The 20654-nt window shown below is 41.1% G+C and overlaps 1 protein-coding gene across 4 annotated transcripts in view; it reads right to left on the bottom strand.

Annotated features, from left to right (window-relative positions):
- Window positions 1-269: 269 nt before the first annotated feature.
- ATRIP (ATR interacting protein) overlaps window positions 270-20654 on the bottom strand; it is a 31077-nt gene continuing 10692 nt past the window's right edge. For all 4 annotated transcript variants that reach the window (XM_053301896.1, XM_053301897.1, XM_053301894.1 and 1 more), the window contains 9 exons: window positions 19555-19709; window positions 15696-15767; window positions 13096-13225; window positions 10612-11322; window positions 7281-7429; window positions 4733-4824; window positions 3982-4065; window positions 3415-3667; window positions 270-764 (listed from right to left, as the gene is read on the bottom strand). In XM_053301896.1, the coding sequence (XP_053157871.1) occupies window positions 697-764; window positions 3415-3667; window positions 3982-4065; window positions 4733-4824; window positions 7281-7429; window positions 10612-11322; window positions 13096-13225; window positions 15696-15767; window positions 19555-19709 (1714 nt within the window). In that variant the 3' untranslated portion in view covers window positions 270-696. The remainder of the gene's footprint in view (window positions 765-3414; window positions 3668-3981; window positions 4066-4732; window positions 4825-7280; window positions 7430-10611; window positions 11323-13095; window positions 13226-15695; window positions 15768-19554; window positions 19710-20654) is intronic.

The raw sequence follows: 20654 nt of genomic DNA, 5'->3' as shown, positions 1-20654 counted from the left end.
GCTTAGGGACATCATGCAGAACCAAGATTTAACTGTGGTTTTATGTGATGTCTGAACCCATCCATCCATTCCCAGGCTAGATTAATCTTCCATGTTGCATATTTTTCTAGAGTCTCATTTATATTATATTTAATATTTACAAATTACTTTGAGGCACACATCACCTTTTTATATATACATAAGGATACAGAGTTTAGCACTTTTTAAAAAAAAGAACAAGTATGCTGAAAACATTATTTTGAAATACATATTTAAAACGACTCTGCTGCTAAAAAAAACAACAGACCGGATCTTTATTAAATCATAGATTATATACATTTAAAGCAGTTCAAATTAAACAGCAAGTTCCCACAGTATTTTGCGATCCAGCAAGAGTAACATTCCAGATACAGTATTGTGCAAAGTAGTCCTTTCATAAACATAGAAACTGAGCTTTTTAATATATCATTATTTTTACTGTCACATTCTTCAGATATCAGTATTTTATCATCCTATGTTTGCCTGGAAATTCATTCAATAAAAGAATAAGAAATCCAATATACTGCTTGGATCATGAGTTTTTGGCACCTGCTCATTTGTCAGTTTTACATTTTAACCTGCAAGGATTTCAGTTTCTTTTTTTAAAGTTGCATTTGATGTATGTTACAGGAATTATTCTTTACTGGAAAGTAAAATCAATATATTATTGGATCAAGATTAGCTGCATTCCATTTGTTGATCATCGACTTCTGGCTCCAAAGGATATAGTTCATCCACTGCAAGTTCTAAAACAGAGAGTAGACATGTTTTACGAGTGCAAGAACTTTAGACAAAAAATTGACCATACCTATTCTAATTTATTTTGGACGTGCAAAATCTATATTCAAATCTTTGTTCCTCTAAGAAGCTAACTGAGTGGTCTAATTTACCATTTAGGATTGTTGAGAAGTGGGGGAAACTGTAAAGCCTTGTACATGGAAAAGCACTAAAGAAATGACATACAATACAAATTAGGGATGAGCCCGGACCGGTCCGGAGGCCATTTTGAAGGCCTCCGAACCTGTCCGGACATGAGGGCGGTCCGGCACTTGTGTGTGGGGCTCTTTAAGGGTGACGTGCACGCACGTGACACGGAGACGCGACGTGTGCGCTCGACGTGCACACGCGCAAAAGGCTTTGTGAAGCCTTTTGCCGACGACTGGGGGAAGGGGCGGCAGGGAGGTATCCTGCTGCCCCAAAAAGCTTTACTAAACAGAAGTGCCGGTGGGGGAAATGCGGGGGGGGGGGGAAGTACACCCTCCCCCGCCCTTAAAGAGCCACACACACAAGTGCCGGACCGCGGTTCCGTGCACATCCCTAATACAAATACATTTTATAAACTAGAAGTAGCAAAGGCATTGTTGCATACACCATTGATTGTTCGATGGCTGCTTGTTTAGGTACTTAATATTATATATAACCACTAGAGCAGTACTCTATTATTATTTTCTAAAAGCAATTCAAGGAGTGATAAAATTGGATCTTTCAGTATTTCCTCAAATCTAACACGGCTTTTCCAAAATTGTTTAGCTATGACCTCTCAGTCTGCAAAATATTTTATCTCAAAAAGTCTCCTGCCCTGAAAAGCTATGGGTACAACCTGTAGAGGCAGATTGTTAGCCACTGTAAAACTGGATAGGAGCATTTCCTTGTCAACAAATTCAACTCTACACCACCTGCAAGGAACTAAGCAGTACTTAGTTGTTGCAGAACACAGCACAGGTCATGCTGCTTAAACAGTGCCATAGGACTGGGCTATTCATATCCATCTTTATTTATTGACTGATATCTATGTAAACCACTTTGGGAACTTTTGTTGAAAAGCGGTATATAATTATTTGTCATATTAGTATACTAAGCATAGGCAATTTGATTTAAAAAAAAAGAAAGTTATTTGACCAGGGCATTTTAAAAAGCTGTTACTGTAACAGGAAAAAAGGAAACAAAATGGTGCTCTGTGAGTATTTAGGCCAAATTTCAAAGAGGAGCATAGCTCAGTGGTAGAGTGCAAAGATTTGAATGTTGAAACTGAAGTCCCAGGCTCTATTCACGGCATCTCTAGTTAAGAATCTGAAGTAACAGTGATGGGAATTTTTTTTTGCCTGCGACCTTGAAGAGCTGCTGCTGCTACTCAAGAGTTGATTGAACTGAGCTAGATGGACCAATGCTTCAAATCAGGAGGAAGTGGCTTTTTCTGCTTTGCAGATAGCAATCTGTGAGCTAATAAAGTGAAATTTAAAACATATTGATGGAGTAAAGATGTGCCAAATACCACAAAGCGGTAAACTGTAAAGAGGAAGCACTCGCACTGACATTTAGACAGATTCTCTGTACTTGCCCTATTACTACAAGAATGGTATGTACCTTGTAGAAAAACAGACTATGCAGGGTATATGGAAGAAATGCACCATTCAAGTCCAATTTACAACTGCAGTGTTGTCTTTAGAGCACTAGCACTGACACTTAGACAGATTCTGAGGTTGTTTTCACAACCAGCATAACCCAGCCTGGGGCAGTCCAGCTGGGGTTAGGCTAGTCATGAGAAGCAGTGGGAGCCATCCTTGCAGATCCCACCACTCCCCTCCATCTAACCCTCTGAAGAAGCCTAACTATTAGCCGAGGCTAAGGGTGAGCTTGCACCCTTACCCTGGCTACGGGATATCATGTGTCTCTTCTTCGGCTGAGTTCAGCACCAGGAGAGACAGAGATGGGCACATAGAGAGCCTGTCTGACAGGGGAATCCCCAATGCAATGCGCATGTTGCACATTGCATTGTGGGATATCCGGAGGCTGGAACAACAAGTTCTGGCCCCAGATACCTCCACCCTGTTCCATGCCTCACGGAGCTGCACGGAGCAGGGCTGCCTGTGTGGGTACACCAAAGACATATGGTTAGGTCGTCTGGGGGGAAGGTGGGTTAAGAGCAGCCTTCCCCCCATGCTATCCCAGCCCACCCCTGGCAATCATGAGAATTGCCTTTCTCTGTTCTTGCCCTATTACCACAAGAATGGTTTGTTCATAGTAGAAAAACAGACTATACAGGGTATATAGAAAAAATGTGGCATTCAGATCCAATTTACCACTGTAGTGCCATCTTAAATATGGCATTGCATTTTTAGACTGAAACAAAATAAATCCACACTTGTGTATTGGCATGATAGTAACAGGCAGGTCTTATAGGCATTGTAGATTGGCAACTTGAAAAACTGAATCTGTGAATGATACAAGCAAATTAAGTTAAGGCTGCAAATCAATGCGCCTACCTAGGAGAACATCCTACTAAGCTCAGTGAACCTTACTTGTGAGTAGATATGCACAGGATGGATATGAATAGGATATTATTTTCATTATAGTAAAATATACTGCAATGCACACATTTCATGCAACCAGCCTCACCTTCATAGGCTTTCAGATTTGGAACTTTTTTGAGGATAGCTCTGACCCCAGGCATAACATCATCATACTGATGCAGCACCTCCAAGCAATGTTCATGGAAGAGTTTATCTTTCTGAGACAGACTGTGCAAGAGCAAAACAGTGTCCCGTAAAAATTGAACAACTCTTTTCCCACGAGCATCAAACAAGTTTCTTTCCACCCTTCTGACTGTCAACCATTGTCTATGTAACATTATTATAAGCGCCTTCACCACCTGCAAGAGAAAACACAATTACAGATTTTCTAGGATTTATGATTTTCTGTGTTGCCAGTTTTAGAAGTAGTGTTGCAATACAGAAAGGAGAATTCTTAGTAGGAAAAACTTATGAAAAGCTTATTATGTGGATATAGTATGAAAGTATTCCCTGATTATAAGATTTAATTATTAATATATCATGGATGCATTAAACATTGCAGCTTTAAAATAAATATGTTAGCCTGTGACTCAAAACATGCATAATTGGGGTCATACTAACTAAAGTACATGGCTTCTTTATTGTGCTTAGGGCCAAGATATTAATGACTTACCTCAGAGTTGCATTGGCAATTTGTTCCAACAAGTAAAGCAGAAAGATGGCCACACTGCATACACTTGGTCAAGAAATGAACAGTCTAAGATGCAGAAACAAAGACAGGCAATGTAATATGCAATGAACTAGAACAAGAAGTGCAAAAGTGAGCAAGAGAGAGAGACTGACTTGCAAACACTATTTGAAAAATCAGCTTTAATGCACTCCTACAAGAGTATTTTAAAAGTGCTTAAAAACTACTTTAGAACCACAGTATAGGCCTTGTTCCAACGAGTGTGCACAGATCAGCCGTAGGAGAGTAGCCTTAAAATAAAATTTAAAAAGCTAAAACCCTTTCATCAGTATAGCTTTTGTGGGGGAATAAGCCAATATGTTCTGGGAACAAGCCAATATGGAAACAACATACCTCCTTCATTAAATTAAGAGAAGCAAGATTAATTTTAAAACGTTTATTATTAAAAGTTATTTTGGTAGTAGTGCTTTTTAGATATTTACTTTGAGGACAAGTGGAAGTTCTTCATTTCAGTTAAGACGACTCATGCCCACAACTGTTTCAACAAATTAAGAATGGAACCAGATAGAGCTCAAAACAAAGTAAACTAGCAACAGGAGCTCATGGTAGATACTGGTGTGAGCATCTGTTTTTTAATTACATTTCATAATATGATGAATTCAAATGTTATTCTGGCATTTAATGTAGAATTACAGGTTAAGTTGCATTCTAAGCCCTTACTTTAAAAAAAGATTACCTCTTGTTCCACCTGAAGCCAAAGCATCTCTGATGCAGATTTATCTGGTCGTGAAGTGATATACATGTACACTGCCAAGAGGAGACAGGTTTCTATAAAAAGAATGATGCAAAGCATTTCAGCATTATTAATTAGGAAGGTTATTGCAATGCCTTAAACGTTAAAAACAACATTGGGTTGTTTTTAATAGAATGCCCTCTATTGCTTCCCTGGGCATGTTACGTAAGACATTAGATAGGTTTTCTTCTTCTTTTTAAAAATATAATGCTTTTCAATGGTTCCTTGGACACTTCATATAAAAAAATTAAATGCTATCATGCCTTCTAAAAAGGAGGCAAGAAAGCAGGAAGGTAGGGGAGAAAGAGGTGAACCAACAGAAGGCCTCCCCGCCACCGCAAAATCCTTAAGTAATATTTCAGGTGCCTGTCCCTCACCTCCTGCTGCATCCAGTGGATCTCCTCACTTCTGTCCTCCTTTTCCTCTTCCTACACCCAACCCACGTCCCTGTCTCTGAGAAGATGTCATGGGTACAACGGGAGTTAGGCTGGGCCATAACCTCTGCACTGCATAAAACAGCAGAGTGCCAAGGTAACAGCTCTCATATGAACCTACCTGTCCACTGAGATCGTCTGGTGAGGCCCTATTTTTATTCAGCTATTTAAAATATTTCTATCCCGCCCCCCTCTATCTAGCACACTGCTACTTTGGGTGGCTTGCAATAAAAGCATAACAACATAGCATAAAAACATAAAATCCAAGATATTTTTTTTAAGGCAGTAACACAAATAAATAAAAGAGTAATAAAAAAAATAATATATAAGAGCGCCCTGCTGTGTATTCTGCTAATTTCTGAGGTTTCTTTGGCTGGGGTGTGCAATAGGGTCTTCTCTGTGACTGCATCCAAACTGTGGAACTACCTGTCTAGGGAGTTTGGTTTTCTCCCTTTCCTGGGCCTTCTGCCATGGAGGGAAGGCTTTCCTCTTCTAGCAGCCTTCTGGATAACAGGATGGTTGAATTAGATCTACTTAATTCCCTGGATTTGCATTATGTTTCTGCCTTCTCTTTGTTTAAAGTTTCAAAAATGCTTTTAGTTGTTTAGAGAGCTAGGAAGGTGGTTAAGAGACTGAGTTATGAATCAGGGCATCCCTGATTTGAATCTCACCCCTGCCACAAATTTACAGGTGGCCTTGGGCAAGCTCTTTTTCAGCACCCTGTTTGCAATATGGAGATGAAATGGGGGGCCCAACATTACACAGATGGTAGCCAGCTGGGCTTGACTGCACCCACGTGGTTGGCCTGGAACCCGAGGGACCAGCTGCTATAGTGGTGAAAGCAGCATTGTTGTGGCTGGGAGGGCTTTCAATGGGAACAAAGGAGAATGGGCTCACAGAGGCTGGATGTTGTGTGGTACTGCGGGAGGACAAGCTCCTGGAAGGTGAGAGCTCAGCTTTGTGAGTGACTGCTGGGAAGTATTTAGGCAGGTGGGGTAGGGGTAAACAACAGAGGGCAGCAAGCCCCGAGACGGGCAACTGATTCTTGGCGAGTGCTAGCTAGAGGCAGGAAGCCTGAAGAGTTGGGGGCTCTCGGTGATTTAACCTTCCCCACTGCTCTAATTTTTTGTTCTCCCATAACTGAAGGCTCACAGGAGTTGGAGGTCATAAGACAAGAGTGGGAGCCCATCAGTACTACTACTTACCTAGCTTACAGGATTATTTTAAGAGTTATGAGATTAAAGCACATACGAAGTGCTTTGATCAGTCAAAAGCACTATATAAATGCTGTCTTGTTAGTTGTATTCTGTTAATATCGTTGCGAGTTGCTCTAAGCATTTTCTTAATATGGAAAGGCAGGCTACAAGCACTGAACTATAATAAACAGGACAGGAGCTCCCACAGTGGAGAGAGAAGACAAGTAGGTTACCACCTCAGCACTCCTGACTTCCACATTCTGTCTCTCTGCCAGGGAAGCAAAGTAGTTCAGCCAGTTACTCAGAACATTGCGATGCTTCTGGCTGAACAACACAGCAGGGTATCTAGCAGCTGGGACTGGGCGCTGCCTCACACTAGGCTGGGGAAAGCCAGGACCCAAGAGCACATCTACACCTACCATGAAAAATGCTTCTTCCTCTCTGAAGAGTTCAAGGAAACCAGAAAGTGGAACATGGATGACATAGGATGTGGCACAAACAATGCACTTTCCTCTTGCAAGCTGACAGCTGTTGGGTGTTCACAGGCTTTTGGCTACTTTCCTACACGCCCGGATGAGTAACCATTTTGTTCCAAGTTAATAGTTTGCCAAAAACACTTGCCACACCAGGTGGCACTTGGTAGGACACCTAGGGACATGTGTTTGGGGGACCCTTCATGGACAGGCTAAGACCCTAAAACATTGATAACATTTAGTCTTTTGCAGATGCATTTGCAACCTGGAAGAACAACATTTAAACCTTTGTTTTGTTAAAAACAACAACAATTAGCTTACTTATTCATGGTAGCCCTACAAATTCAGGGTTTTGTAAAGCAAATGATGAAGACTTCCTCTCTCTCACCTGAACAGGAACAAAACTGAGCAGCTAGTTCCTGGTGCTCAGCAAGCGACGTTAACAGCTTTACAGTTAAATGTACAGCAAAGAAAGGAGCTTCTGAAGATAGGCAGCGGAGCAAAGTCTGCGTTTGGCTATTCAACAAGTGCTGGAAGCTTTTTAGGGAAAATATACAGAGATATATTAGAAACTAGAATAAAGGCAATCATTTTTGTAAGCAGTTTACTGTTATGGAACATCCCAAATACTCCTAGTTTCCCCCTAAAGGCAGTGCATCGTTTGGAGCATAGGAGTTTGAGCAGCTGACATTTGTAGCTCCTTATCAAGATGTTTTGATGCCTATACATTCTCTCTCTATATTTAATTTACATATGGATAGAGCATGTTTTGTACGTTCTTGTAGTCACAAGGATCCTTGTTAAAATGTTAATCAGGATCAGCAGCCCCACGGAGCTGATTGTGAGAACGCAGAATTTCAGGGCAACCCTTTACTTAAGAAGCTGCCCTAGAGCTTTCAGTGACAGATAATATTAGGCCAGTCTCCAAGCTCCCTTGGTTGGCAAGGTGATTGAGAGAGTGGCGGTTGATCAACTCCAGGTAGTTTTGGAGGATACAGATTATCTAGACCCATTTCAAACTGGCTTTAGTGGGCTATGGGGTTGAGACAGCCTTGGTCAGCCTGATGGATGAACTATACCAAGAAATCAACAGGGGGTTCTTTTGAATCTCTCTGAGGCTTTTGATAACATCAACCATGGTATTCTTCTGAATCGTCTGGGGATTTGGAAATAGGGAATACTGCTTTGCAGTGGTTCTGTTCCTATTTCTCAGGCAGATTTCAGATGGTGTTACTCGGGGATAGTTGCTCTGTGAAATGAGAGCTATCATATGGTGTCCTCAGGGCTCCATCCTATCCCTGATGCTTTTTAACATCTACCTGAAACCGCTGGGTGAGATCATCAAGGGATTTGGAGCTAGGTGTTATAAATATGCTGATGACACTCAAATCTATTTCTCCATGACATCATCATCAGGAAATGGCATCGCTCCCCAAAATGCCTGCCTTCAGGCAGTAATGGGATGGATGAGGGATACCAAATTGAAGTTTAATCCAAACAAGATGGAGGTACTAATGGTGAGGGATCATAACATAGGGATGTGATAGAACGTCTTGTTCTGGATGGGCTTGCACTTCCCCTAAAGGAACAGTTACGTAGCTTAGAAGTCCTTCTGGACCCCGGCCTCACCCTGATGTCTCAGGTTGAGGCTATGGCCAGGTGCGCTTTCTATCAGCTATGGTTGATACAACAACTTAAAGATGATGATCTCAAAACTGTGGTGTACTCACTGGTAACTTCTCAGGTTGACTACTGCAATGCACTGTACATGGGCTGCCTTTGTATGTTGTTTGGAAACTTTAGTTAGTTCAAAATGCAGCGACCACATTGGTTTCTCGGAGAGACCGTATTATGCCTGTTACAAAACACCTGCACTGTCTGCTGATATGTTTCCAGGCAAAACACAAAGTGCTGGTAATTACCTTTGAGACCCTAAACAGCTTAGGACTGGGTTACCTGGGAGAGCACCTTCTTCAGTATGATCCCCACCGCACTTTAAGGTCATCAGGGAAGATCCATCTCTGGCTGCCACCAGCTTGTCTTATCTCTTGGGCCTTATCTCTAGCTGCTCCTGGGCTCTGGAACGCTCTCACTATGGAGGGCAGCCTTTAATCAAGTCCTAAAAACATCTTTTTAGCCTGGCCTTTAATGAGTACTGAAATGATTTTAAACTGGTTTTAATGAGTTATTTATTTGGTTTTTAATCTGTTTTTATATTTGTGAACCACCTAGAGCCACCTGAGTGAGTGAGTATAAACATTTAATCAAAATTAATTAAATTTAATTAATTTAATTAGTTAAATCCTGGTCAAGACACTCTGGTTAACTAGCATTTAACCAGGATGGATAACTAGGTTAAATGATGATCAGGACTGTCCTGAAATTCTGCATTCTCACGATCAGCTCTGTACCAGGATCCTTGTGATTTTGAGATGCAACTTAAACCTGAAATAAGCTCAATGCAGTTGGGGGAGGGGGGGTTGATCCATAAAATAAACAATAAAATTGGTTAGGAATGCATTCAACATTGGCCTGTTGCAAAAAAATGGTCTATGCCATTTTAAAACATTCCGTGACACACATTCATGGGCTTGTATAAAGTGGGGCTTGTGCAGGAAAAGTGTCTAGAGGATTGTGCCCCTCTCCTCCAGTTCTTTATAACTGCAGGTTACTTAACACGTCTTTTTGTGACCAGAACACCATAATATAAGAGGCAGAGTGGAATTAGCTTCCTCTTCTATAACACACGGGTGGTCCTAGATCAGATGAAAGGTCCATCTAGTCCTGTTTCCCATAGTGGTCAACAAAATGTTTCTGAGAGGTCCACAAGAGGGGTCACAGAGGCAAATAACCCTGTCTCACTATTGCTTCCTAGTAACTGCTGTTCAGAAGCATCCTGTCTCTGAACCTGGATGTAGCAAACAGCCATCAGTGATGCACTTATCTAATCCTTTTTAAAAACCTATACTAGTGGCCATCACTACATCATGTGGCAGGGAATTCCACTGGTGAATTATGCACTGTGTGAAGAAGTACTTCCTTTTGTCTGACCTGAATCTCCTGTCTACTGGTTTCATTGGATGATGCTGGGTATCAGCACCATCCAACAGGAAGGTAAATTTATTTATATCCACTTTCTCCATAATATGCATAATTTTATAAACTACTATCATGAATCCCCATTTTTTCTAAACTAAAAACTAAAACTAACAAGACCTGAATAAGTTAGCCTTTCCTTATAGGGCAAAGTGTTCCAGACCCTTAATCATTTTGGTTGCTCTTTTCTGTCCCCTTTCCAGTTCTACAATATCCTTTTTGAAATGTAGCAACCAGAATTGTACAGAGTGGGCAACATCCAGACTAAAGTTAGTCAAAACTAAGTCCCACTGAAATTAATGGAGACAACTATCCATGACATTAATCCAGTATTTCAACGTGTGACCATGCCAGAGAGTTGCATTAGAGTATTTGCTGTTCTATTTTCAACCCTTTTTCTATTTACCCCTAGCATGGAATTCACCTTTCCCCCCACAGCTACCTGCACACAGGTGGACATTTTCACTGAACCTTTCATCACGACCCCAAGACACTAACAGGGTTATGAGAATCTACATGCATTATCAATTTAGCTGTGATGGATATCAATCTTATTTTAGGACAGGAAGCAAAGAGTTGCCTGGAGACATAAATTGTGATGTGACACTTATGCTGTGCTTTACCTTATTAGTAAGTCAACCGATGGCTTTTCAGCTAATTTCACCAAAACTCTGAGGCACTGATTCATGATGTTCTGTCTTTGACACCCTGTTGCTGTACATAAAGTCAAGAGCTGCAGCAGCTTTTTAAATAAAGGATGTTGGTTTTGGTCGTCATTAGAAACATCTAGTTCTGGATTGGGTTCCTGTTGGTTGGCTCGATACTGCTTATCACAAACAACAGCCTTGTCCTTCTCCAGCAGTTCTGTATCTCCCAAATCACAATGTGGTTTCACAGGTAGGGAGAGCAGGGTATAAACAACATCCCAGCTATAAAATACCAAGTAATAAAGAATGCCCAGAGATGCGAGTGCAAACTCTTCTAAGGTAGATAGTAAATCATCTGCACTTGATGTTGCATTTGAGGAAGTTCTGGAAGAACAAGCTGACTGGTTCCCAGAAGAAGCATTTCCAATCTTCATCATTAACTGGAGAGCCTGGTAGTAGGAAGAAATGTGATGTTCCAAAAGAGGCAGGAAATGGACTGCCCCAGGAATTTTATAGCACTTCAGGTGTGATATACTTCTCTTGTTTTCTTCTGAACTGTCTTCCAATGATCCTTCATCAATAGCAATCAAGTTCAACCCAGTTAAGGCACGTTTTTGAGCAATTCTCAACAAAGTATCTTCTTCTTGAGAATCTGTAGTCCTGTTGCTGAGGCTTCTTGTAGATCCTCTAGGTAAAGAATAGAAATTCAGTGCCACAGACACTGAAACATAGTGGGGCTATTCTCATGATCAGCAAAAATTGGGCTAGCCTCCGCTAGCCTGATTTTTGCTGATCGTGAGAACCACCAGGCTCGGCTGTGAGCCCGGTGGTTCTAGAGCGGGTAACCCGCTCAAGTACCCCTCCCCTTAGCCCGGGTTTGCGGAGTGAGTACTCCGCAAACCTGGGCTATCTGATCTTGAGTAGCTGTGGCACGGCTCCACGCTGTGGCTACTCACGAGTAGACTCCCAGAGGGGAAGTGAAAAGCCACCTCCCGGCTCCGGGGGTCTCCCCAGTATGCCCTGCGCAGGGCATACCGGGGCTTCTGGGGGCCGCGCAGCCTCCGAGCTCCCCAGCCCCCGCCAGCTCCGTCACGGAGCCGACAATTGTGTGGGCGGCCGATCCGGCCACCCAGGGCTCCCTCCCTGCTCGTGTGCGGGGAGAGCGGGCTTAGCCCACACTCCCTGCGCACCCTGCTGAACCGGGGCTCACTGATGATGAGACCTGGTCCTGTGTGTGCCCTTCAAAACTCTCGTTGCATATACTGTGCATCAAGTATGCCAAGTAAATGGTTTCAAAGAGCATCGTAATTGAATAATTCGCTCGATATATTCACCTACCATTGTTGCAAAGGCAGCTTGCAAACAGCTCCCTAGAGCAAGTTTGATCAGGGTTACCCGAATTTAATGTTTCTCTAACTACAGATGCTGCCTCAGATGGTCTCAATTTGATGACGAGAGAAAAGTGTGTTTTTAATATGTAAAACAGATTCAATCAGCAATCAACAAGGAGTCTTATTGCAATAACTTACCAGAAACATTTAATAAAATGGGTAATCTTTTGTAGGTTCTCTTTGAATGCTTTTAATTAGCTTTTAATTAACTTGCTCAGATTACTGAAACAAGACTCAAAATAAGGCTGATGGAATGTATGAGTTGACCACATTTGATCCTACACTAAAGCTCATACCCCTCACATTTCTCCATGTCTTTATAGAACGGATCAGTACATCAGAAATCTCAGGTCTAAGCAGATGTATACATCAGATCTCATAATTTGTATATCAGATCTATATCAGATGGAGAGGAGAGCTGGTCTTGTGGTAGCAAGCATGACTTGTCCCCATAGCTAAGCAGGGTCTGCCCTGGCTGCATATGAATGGGAGACTTGATGTGTGAGCACTGTAAGATATTCCCCTCAGGGGATGGAGCTGCTCTGGGAAGAGCAGAAGGTTCCAAGTTCCCTCCCTGGCTTCTCCAAGATAGGGCTGAGAGAGATTCCTGCCTGCAACCTTGGAGAAGCTGCTGCCAGTCTGTGAAGACAATACTGAGCTAGATAGACCTATGGTCTGACTCAGTATATGGCAGTTTCCTATGTTCCTAAAAAGGTCTACTTGGTGGCAGCGGTGAAGCTTACGACCACGGGGCTGGTTGAGACAGGGCTGTGACATGTGGTGGCACAGTAGTAGGATCTGTGACAGCTTTAAAAGTAGCTTTCATAGATGGATTCCTCCCACCCCATTGCATGAATTACAGAATCTCTTAATGTCAGCATTCTAGTGTGGGGAATGTTAGTTGTTGCTGTTTGATTTTTTTAAGGCAGTAGAAGAAGCTAAACCATTGTGTTCCTTTCACACAGGTACATAATATAAGTTGCTATGCTTTTTTGGGTTTGGTAATTATTTTGTTTTTGGTATTATTTTGGCATAATGGTTTTAGTATTATCAATTGGTTAAAACATACGTGCTGAAAGAACTGGGTTGCAAGACAGGCCCAGGCCAAGCTTGATCACTGCTGCTAAGAAGAGAACAGAGTCCTAATGACGATCCTGCAACAATAGGCTGCTTCATCAGTGCATTTATCAAAATGGAACCTGTAATGATATATAAATCCATTGTTTAAGATATATATTTTCAAAAATTATAATCCAACTTGTCTCTCAAAGGGTATCCAAAATGGCTTGGAACCATTCAGTAAACTGCGAGTATAACAATGCAATATAAAACAAACAGAATACTATAAGAGCCTGAAAACAAAAGTCAAGGGAGCAAAAGAACTAGTCAAAGATAATCAACAGATGCCATTGGAAAAGGGAGTCTTTAGTTGGCACCAAGATACTGATAAGGACATTCTCACCTCCTGTGGAAGCAAATTCCACAAAGTAGGTGCCACAACAGAGAAGGCCCTCTCATATGTTACAATGAAATGTGCCTTGTATCAGAGAACAAGCAGATTTATATGGGAGATGCCAAATACCTTGGTTCTAAGCCAGTTCAAGGTGCTGGTTGCTACTTTAAAGCTCTCAATGTGACTGGAAATGAACTAGATATATGTTGGATCTGGAGTGAGAAAGTTCCAAGTAACTGCAGTTATGAGTGTGGTGGAAAAAGAAATGCCACATGGCTGCAGACCAGTGCATTAAGAAAGAAGAATATCATATAAACACACACACACACACACACTCCCCTACCTTCCCCACTTTTACTCTCTCTACTTGACTTGGACAATCAGTTTCTAACTACATTTTAAAAGGAGGTTGGTGGGGAATAACACCCAATTCATCAATTTGTACTGCTTTTGCAATCATGCTGTATTGCTTTTGCTAATGGAAAAAGATAGGCCTTGAAATAGATGCTAAGGTATTGCTAAAGTGGCAGTTTGGGTGTGAAACAGAAAATGTTTAGTCTATTTTCAGAAGAGGTCACAGCTCCATGCAAAAGAGAAGCCACTTCAGATGTCATCAGTCAGACCTATAGCAAATGGTGATTCAGTGGTGATTCAATGTGTAATTCAGTGGTGATTCAATGTGTGATTCAATTCAGTAATTCAATGGTGATACAAAATCTACATTTATAAAATGCCAGGTGTAAGGCCAAATAGATGACTTGCTAAATACATCAATGTCCAGTATAAGCATGACCAAGAGACTGGGAGGATGTCTTTTACTTCTACTTTGGAGTAAAAGTGGCTGATAGTTATGGACCCAGCTAAAGAGATGCTAAAGAGATGCTCAAGCCCACAAAACTAGTTTGAATCAATTAAAGGAACTTCAGATCTAAAATCAGATGAACTCATATTCAAAGTACTCACTTGGATAAAATTACAAATCAACATTACAAGAGACTGCTTGGCTGTTCATTTAAAACAGCTGTGGCCACCCTAGGATACCATCAACAAGTTGAATATTTGTTAACTATAACAACTTGGGCCAGGAATTCCTATTAATCTTTATTGTAGCTAGAAACTTGGTTAGTATAACCCGAACAACAAAGGAACTGTCTGTCAACAACCTGAACAGTTGAAGTGACAACTCCTTGGCCACAAAAAGATTTTGAAAAGAGCTTATGCAGTCTTGTACAAAAACGTGCACAAAGTTAACACCCTGCTAACTGGTAAAGAGGCACCTCTTCAAATTGTGTCTCTCTTACATTTAGCAAGAGGATAAATTCAACCCTATTCAACCCCAGCATAGCATGCCTCCAGCAGCTGTTGCCAATGTCTCCTTTGTGTTCTTTTTAGATTGTGAATGCCTTTTTGGACAGGAAACCATCAACATATGTTTCCTTTGTAAACCATTTTGAGAACTTATGGGAGAAGAGCTGTTCTTGTGGTAGCAAGCATGAATTGTCCCCTTTGCTAAGCAGGGCCCACTCTGGTTTGCATTTGAATGGGAGACTACATGTGAGCACTATAAGATACTTCCCTTTGGGGACAGGGCCACTCTGGGAAGAGCACCTGCCTGCTTGCATGCAGAAGGTTTCAAGTTCCCTCCCTGGCATCTGCAAGATAGAGCCGAGAGAGACTCCTGCCTGCAGCCCTGGAGAAGCCGCTGCCAGTCTGTGTATACAACACTGAGCTAGATGGACCAATGGGCTCTGACTTGGTATAAGGCAGCTTCCTATGTGCCTAACCTTTTTGTTGAAAAGTGGTATATAAATAACATATAAAAGTGGTATATGCATAATAAAGAGAAGAATTTTCTCTGCACTTGGGATCATTTGTTTCACACAGCACTCTTTGGCTAACCCTCTTTTCAGAGCAGAAGAAGCTTTCTGCTAGTGGAAGGGTGCCTTTCGATCCAAGCCTTTGATCATCGCTTTAAGGTTTATGCAGGAGATTGCTTCGGCATCATCATGCACCTAGTCATTTTCTCTGCTGTTTTGAACTATTTCCGTTTTCACATTTAGACATAATAAAGCATTGCAAGCTTTCTACTTGGCTAGATTTAGGACTCAAGAGGGGTTTGGGAATGGCTGAATGTGGGAAATAGGCACACCTAGCGGAAGGGAATCCTAATGCAAGAATGTAATTAAAGGATTTTGGAACTGAATAGTAGGCATTACCTTGTCTCTGGGCATAGACACAACTCATCTCTTGCTTCACAAGCTCAGACTCAAGCTCAGGCATCTTGCTGTCTGGAAAGAAAGCTTTGTAGTTATCCAAATAGCAACATTCAATCATCTTAGGCCTTTAACCTTAACAAGGACAATAGCACTATCGCTGACATCCATTTTTTGTGCTTTGAAATGCCACCTTGCTGCATGAGGACATCTATAGGATTATTTACATCTTCTCTACACACTAACAATGTCAACCTACCTATTATTTATTTATTTGATTTCCATACCGCCCTTCCAAAAATACAGTTCTCCAAAGCTGGCACAAACTAAATACTTGAAGAGCATGAGTACCTTTTAAAACCGGGACCTGGGTTCAAATCCAAGCCCCACTGTGAACTGAATGGCAAAGATGCCATCCATTTAGCAGTTCCTGCTCCTTTAATAGCAGTTTGATCTGCAGACACTAGCAGGTGATAGGGAGAAGAGCTGTTCTTGTGGTAGCAAGCATGAATTGTCCCCTTTGCTAAGCAGGGCCCGCTCTGGTTTGCATTTGAATGGGAGACTACATGTGAGCACTATAAGATACTTCCCTTAGGAGCCAGGGCCACTCCACCATCACTAGGACAGGTGATAGTGCTAAACCTCCATGTTGTGAAAAGCATCACTTGCTGATTTCTGCACATTAAACTACTATTAAAGACACAGGCAGACCTTTTCTCATGATCAGTTGGCAACCCTATGGAATGGGGTGTGTGTGTGTGTGGCTTCAGAGCTTGTATATATTATTTTAACCATTTTAAACTTTTAATTGCCATACTTTTAAGGATAGCTATTCATTTACTCTGTTAATCTTCCTACAGGTTTTTAGGCTTAGCCGGAAGCATTTTACTATTATAATCATACTTAGCTTCGAGAGTTCTATTTTATTTAGCATGAGTTTTATTATATATTTTATCTGTACTTTATGCTGTGCTGGTCTTGACCTTAATAAAGATGATGGATTGATTGATTGATGGGGGGGGGGGGTTCAGCAAGTAATGCTTAGAGAAGTAGTGTTCTATATCACCACATTACTGAAGATGATAGGCTGTGCTATTTACCTGTGGATTACAGGTAAATGGCACAGCAGCAACTAGGCCATATAACACCAAATTAAGTCAAGCAGCAATCTTTAAGTTTTCTTTCAGTTCATGCATAAAAGGTCAGAAATAGTGTTCCATAGTCTTAAAAAGGAAAAAACAGAAAGCATGCAGATGATGGTCTTCACTCAGAATCAAAATTCAGCCTACGTGGTGCAGGCAGGTAGAAATTTTAGGGAACAACAGAATCCAGGTTTTTGTGCTATATTGTGACATATATCAGATAACAGTTCAAGCAGCCACCTCCAAGTTTCCATTCAGGTCATGCCTAACACTTGTGTCTTGAAGCAGCCAGATCTCACCTGTTCTCGAGGCCCTAAAGGGGAATAGCCAATCTATAGCTTTCGAAATGTGAAGAAGTCATGCAAATTAGTAGCTTCATCTAGAAACAAAACTAGACCCACATGGCATAGATGAGATGGCTGAAATCACATAACATTTAGCAAGCACTTAGAAAACCTGAACACTAAGCAATAAAAGCAACATCACACGGCACATACATTAGTGAGGTTTCCCCATTCAGCAAGTACTGAAGATATGGACCTCATGTCCAGTTTTCAGCGTTGTGAAGCCAGGACAATTTATTTATTTGTTCAGTTTCCCAGCTTTAGTTCTTAAGGGATGGATTTGACCATAATTGGTGTACTGAGCTCAAAGAGTTCACCGTTGAGCTCAATGCACCAATCATGGTCAAATCCACCATACTTAGATTTGAATATAGGAGATCAAGTCACTAAGCAAGATCCCTGTATTCCTAACAGAAAGTTGGGTTGCCACCTTGGAAGTCTGGCCAGTCAGTTCACTGCCTTCAATATGTCCAGGAACCCAACAAAACTTTCTAGAGAACAAAAAGGATCCAATTGTGAATAGTTATAAAAAAGCAAAGAGTTGGAGCTGAAGCTGAACACATCTCAGGCTTGCAATGAGCTGTGAGAGTCATAATTATACACATACTCACATATATTTATTCAGATTAAAGTGGAGCAAGATAGTATAAAGTTCTGCAGTAAACAGTAGTCTTGGAACTCAAAACCATCATTATAAATTCTAGCATAAATATTGTGGAATGAGCCATGTTGACGATATAATTGCTGGCATTGTTCCAGTGGCACTGCAGTCCATGGCAGCCAAGAAAATTAATGACGAAGCCCAAGCAGCCTCCCACCTCCTTCAAGGGTGATAAGAGGTGGGTATGAGCCAACCACAGCCATGTTAATTAGTGAAAAGCCCACCAGCTGATGTGGGAGATATTTAATTCTAGAGTGTAAACATTAAAATCAAAGAGCAGCAAACATGGATTTCCAGCAGGCACAAATGCATTATCTCATATAGGTTTCCGGGCAAAATACAAAGTGCTAGTTATAACTTAATAAAGCCCTAAACAGCTTAGGCCCTGGGTATTTAAGAGAGCACCTTCTTTGCTATGAGCCACACCACCCATTGAGGTCATCTGAGAAGTTCAGTCTCCAATTACCATCAACTCGTCTGGTGGCTACACAGAGACGGGCCTTCTTGGTCACTGCCCTGAGATTGTGAAATGCGTTTCCTGCTGATACGATCCTCCCCATCTCTGGCAATTTTTAAAAAACACCTGAAAACATCTTTTCACCCAAGCTTTCCCAGCTTTTTAAAACTATCTGTTTTTAATTTTATGATATGGCTGTTTTTAAATTGTTGCATTGTTTTAACTTTTATATGTGTTTTAATTGTTTTTATGTTAACCACCCAGAGACAAAAGTTTGGGCGGTATAAAAGTTTAATAAAATAAAATATAATAAATAAATAAATAAATAAAATAATATGGAGTGATCAGGCAGGGATCACAATTTAGCAGCATGCCCACAAAACATGTACTCTGTGGTCATTCAAATGCTTCTGCATAGTGGCAATGCACAAGAGAAATATGTGATGCTCCAATGCACAACCCAAGTCCCTGATTATGAATAGTCTCATTTGGAATAGACCAAGGCCCTTAGATTCATGGACATATGGATACTCTCCATGAGGCAGAAGAAAACACTCATGGAACATTTAATAACTGTGCATTTCACCTTTAGCTGATGTATGTGAGGTAGAAAGGGATTTCCTTGTCCAACCCCCAAAACTTAGTCCTTACAACTATTGAGATGTCTCTCTGGACTATTTTCAATTCAGATCACACAAAGTGCATACAATCTAGTCAGAGGAAAATGCATATCTTTAGTACAGCCTATAGATCTATTTGGTCAAATGTTTGTGCAGTTGTCTTTTAAAAATCCAGTTACCAGAGGACTTGTAATGTATTTGGAAATCATTAATATGCAGGCAATTTTAAAATTATAGAAGGCAGCGATGCAGGAATGTCATTTATCTTTAGAGAAGAGAATCACAGTGAGAATACTGCCTTAGGTGTTAAAGATGAATAGAGAAATATTGCAATTAAGTTTTCATACAACGCTCTGCTCTCAAACACGTTTTCTTGGAAATAAATTATATTGCTTTTCACAGAACTTATCTCCAAGTAAGTGTATGATTAGGAATGTGGCCGAAAATTCTGTAAGAAAGTTTACAATGGGCTTAAGCCACTGCACACAGCTACAGCACATGTTTTATCCACCACAGTAGGCCCAATGGGGGAACCAATCCATTTCAGTTCCAGCAATTTATATTTGCCCAAGTGTGCGTCATCACAGCACAACTTATAAAATGTACAAAGCACGAATATCAACCAAGAATTCACTTACCCTTATTAATCAAAGGAGTTTGGCCAAGCAATTGGGTTCTAGAGCAGGATGCTTTTGGTGGAATATCTGATCCAAAAGACTCTTTCGTGGGATATTTTTTATCATTCTGAGTCAATCCTTCAATTTCTATAATGTGAGGGCGACTCTTCTTAGGGCTAAAAGATGAAATAATATGTATGAACTAAATACATTAAAAAACTACACTTTACAACTTTCTTCCTGGATTCCACTACAAAAATATTTTGCTGTCTACTGATGTCCATGGAATATACTTCAAATGCATGAGCTTTAATTATAACCTTAAGAGTTTAAACAAAACAGAATAAATAAAAGTACTCTATGGCGTTATCCAGATTGGGGGCCTTAATGTGGGAGGAAGTGTTGTAAATTAGAACGAGAGTATTGAAAGCATGCATAAGCATAAATAGGGGTCAGTGTGGGCCGTACACATTACTGCCTTTTATTATGGTTCATTATGTTTTTCCTTTCTTCCGTTTGTTCATACAGCAGGCTTCCGCTTGTCCATTCAACCCATCTCTGGTGAACAGAATTGTAGAAGAGGTGGGGGACCCGTCTCCTGCTTCCGACTGGTGTTCACCTGTGCCCAGGTAGTGAAGAGAATGAGGGGAGTACATGTGGTGCACTTGTGAGGTGCCTGTGGACCACCATCCCCACAGACACAATGTAATGATGGTTTGTTTTAATTTATTTTCCCGATGTTCTTGCACAGTAACTGCACACTAGATCAATGCGAAGCTCGAGTGACTGTAATGGAGCACTAACTGCAAAAACCACGTTTTACAGTCTCACTGGGGGTGGGGGCTAGGGCATGGGAAACTTCCCACTGGAACGGAAGTGCTTTCTATTCCTACTGTCACCTGAGGAGTGTTCTTTAAATATAATTTTCAGAGGATGTTTTTTGTGCAAGAACACTAGAGAAATGGGAAGATCAGCCACATCACTAAAAATGATATTTCATGGGACAGCAGGGCACCACACATGCCCCCTCCACAAACACGATGGAGCTGTTATTCCTTCTTTCTCTCTTTATGAAAGGAAATGTAGCTGGGTGACTCTGATGTACTGATGTTCTTGCACAA

Source organism: Hemicordylus capensis, chromosome 2 (genome assembly GCF_027244095.1).
Source record: "Hemicordylus capensis ecotype Gifberg chromosome 2, rHemCap1.1.pri, whole genome shotgun sequence".
NCBI classification, from domain to species: Eukaryota; Metazoa; Chordata; class Lepidosauria; order Squamata; family Cordylidae; genus Hemicordylus; species Hemicordylus capensis.
The sequence above is the reverse complement of the archived record's forward strand: the minus strand, read 5'-3'. Positions and strand labels throughout refer to the sequence as shown.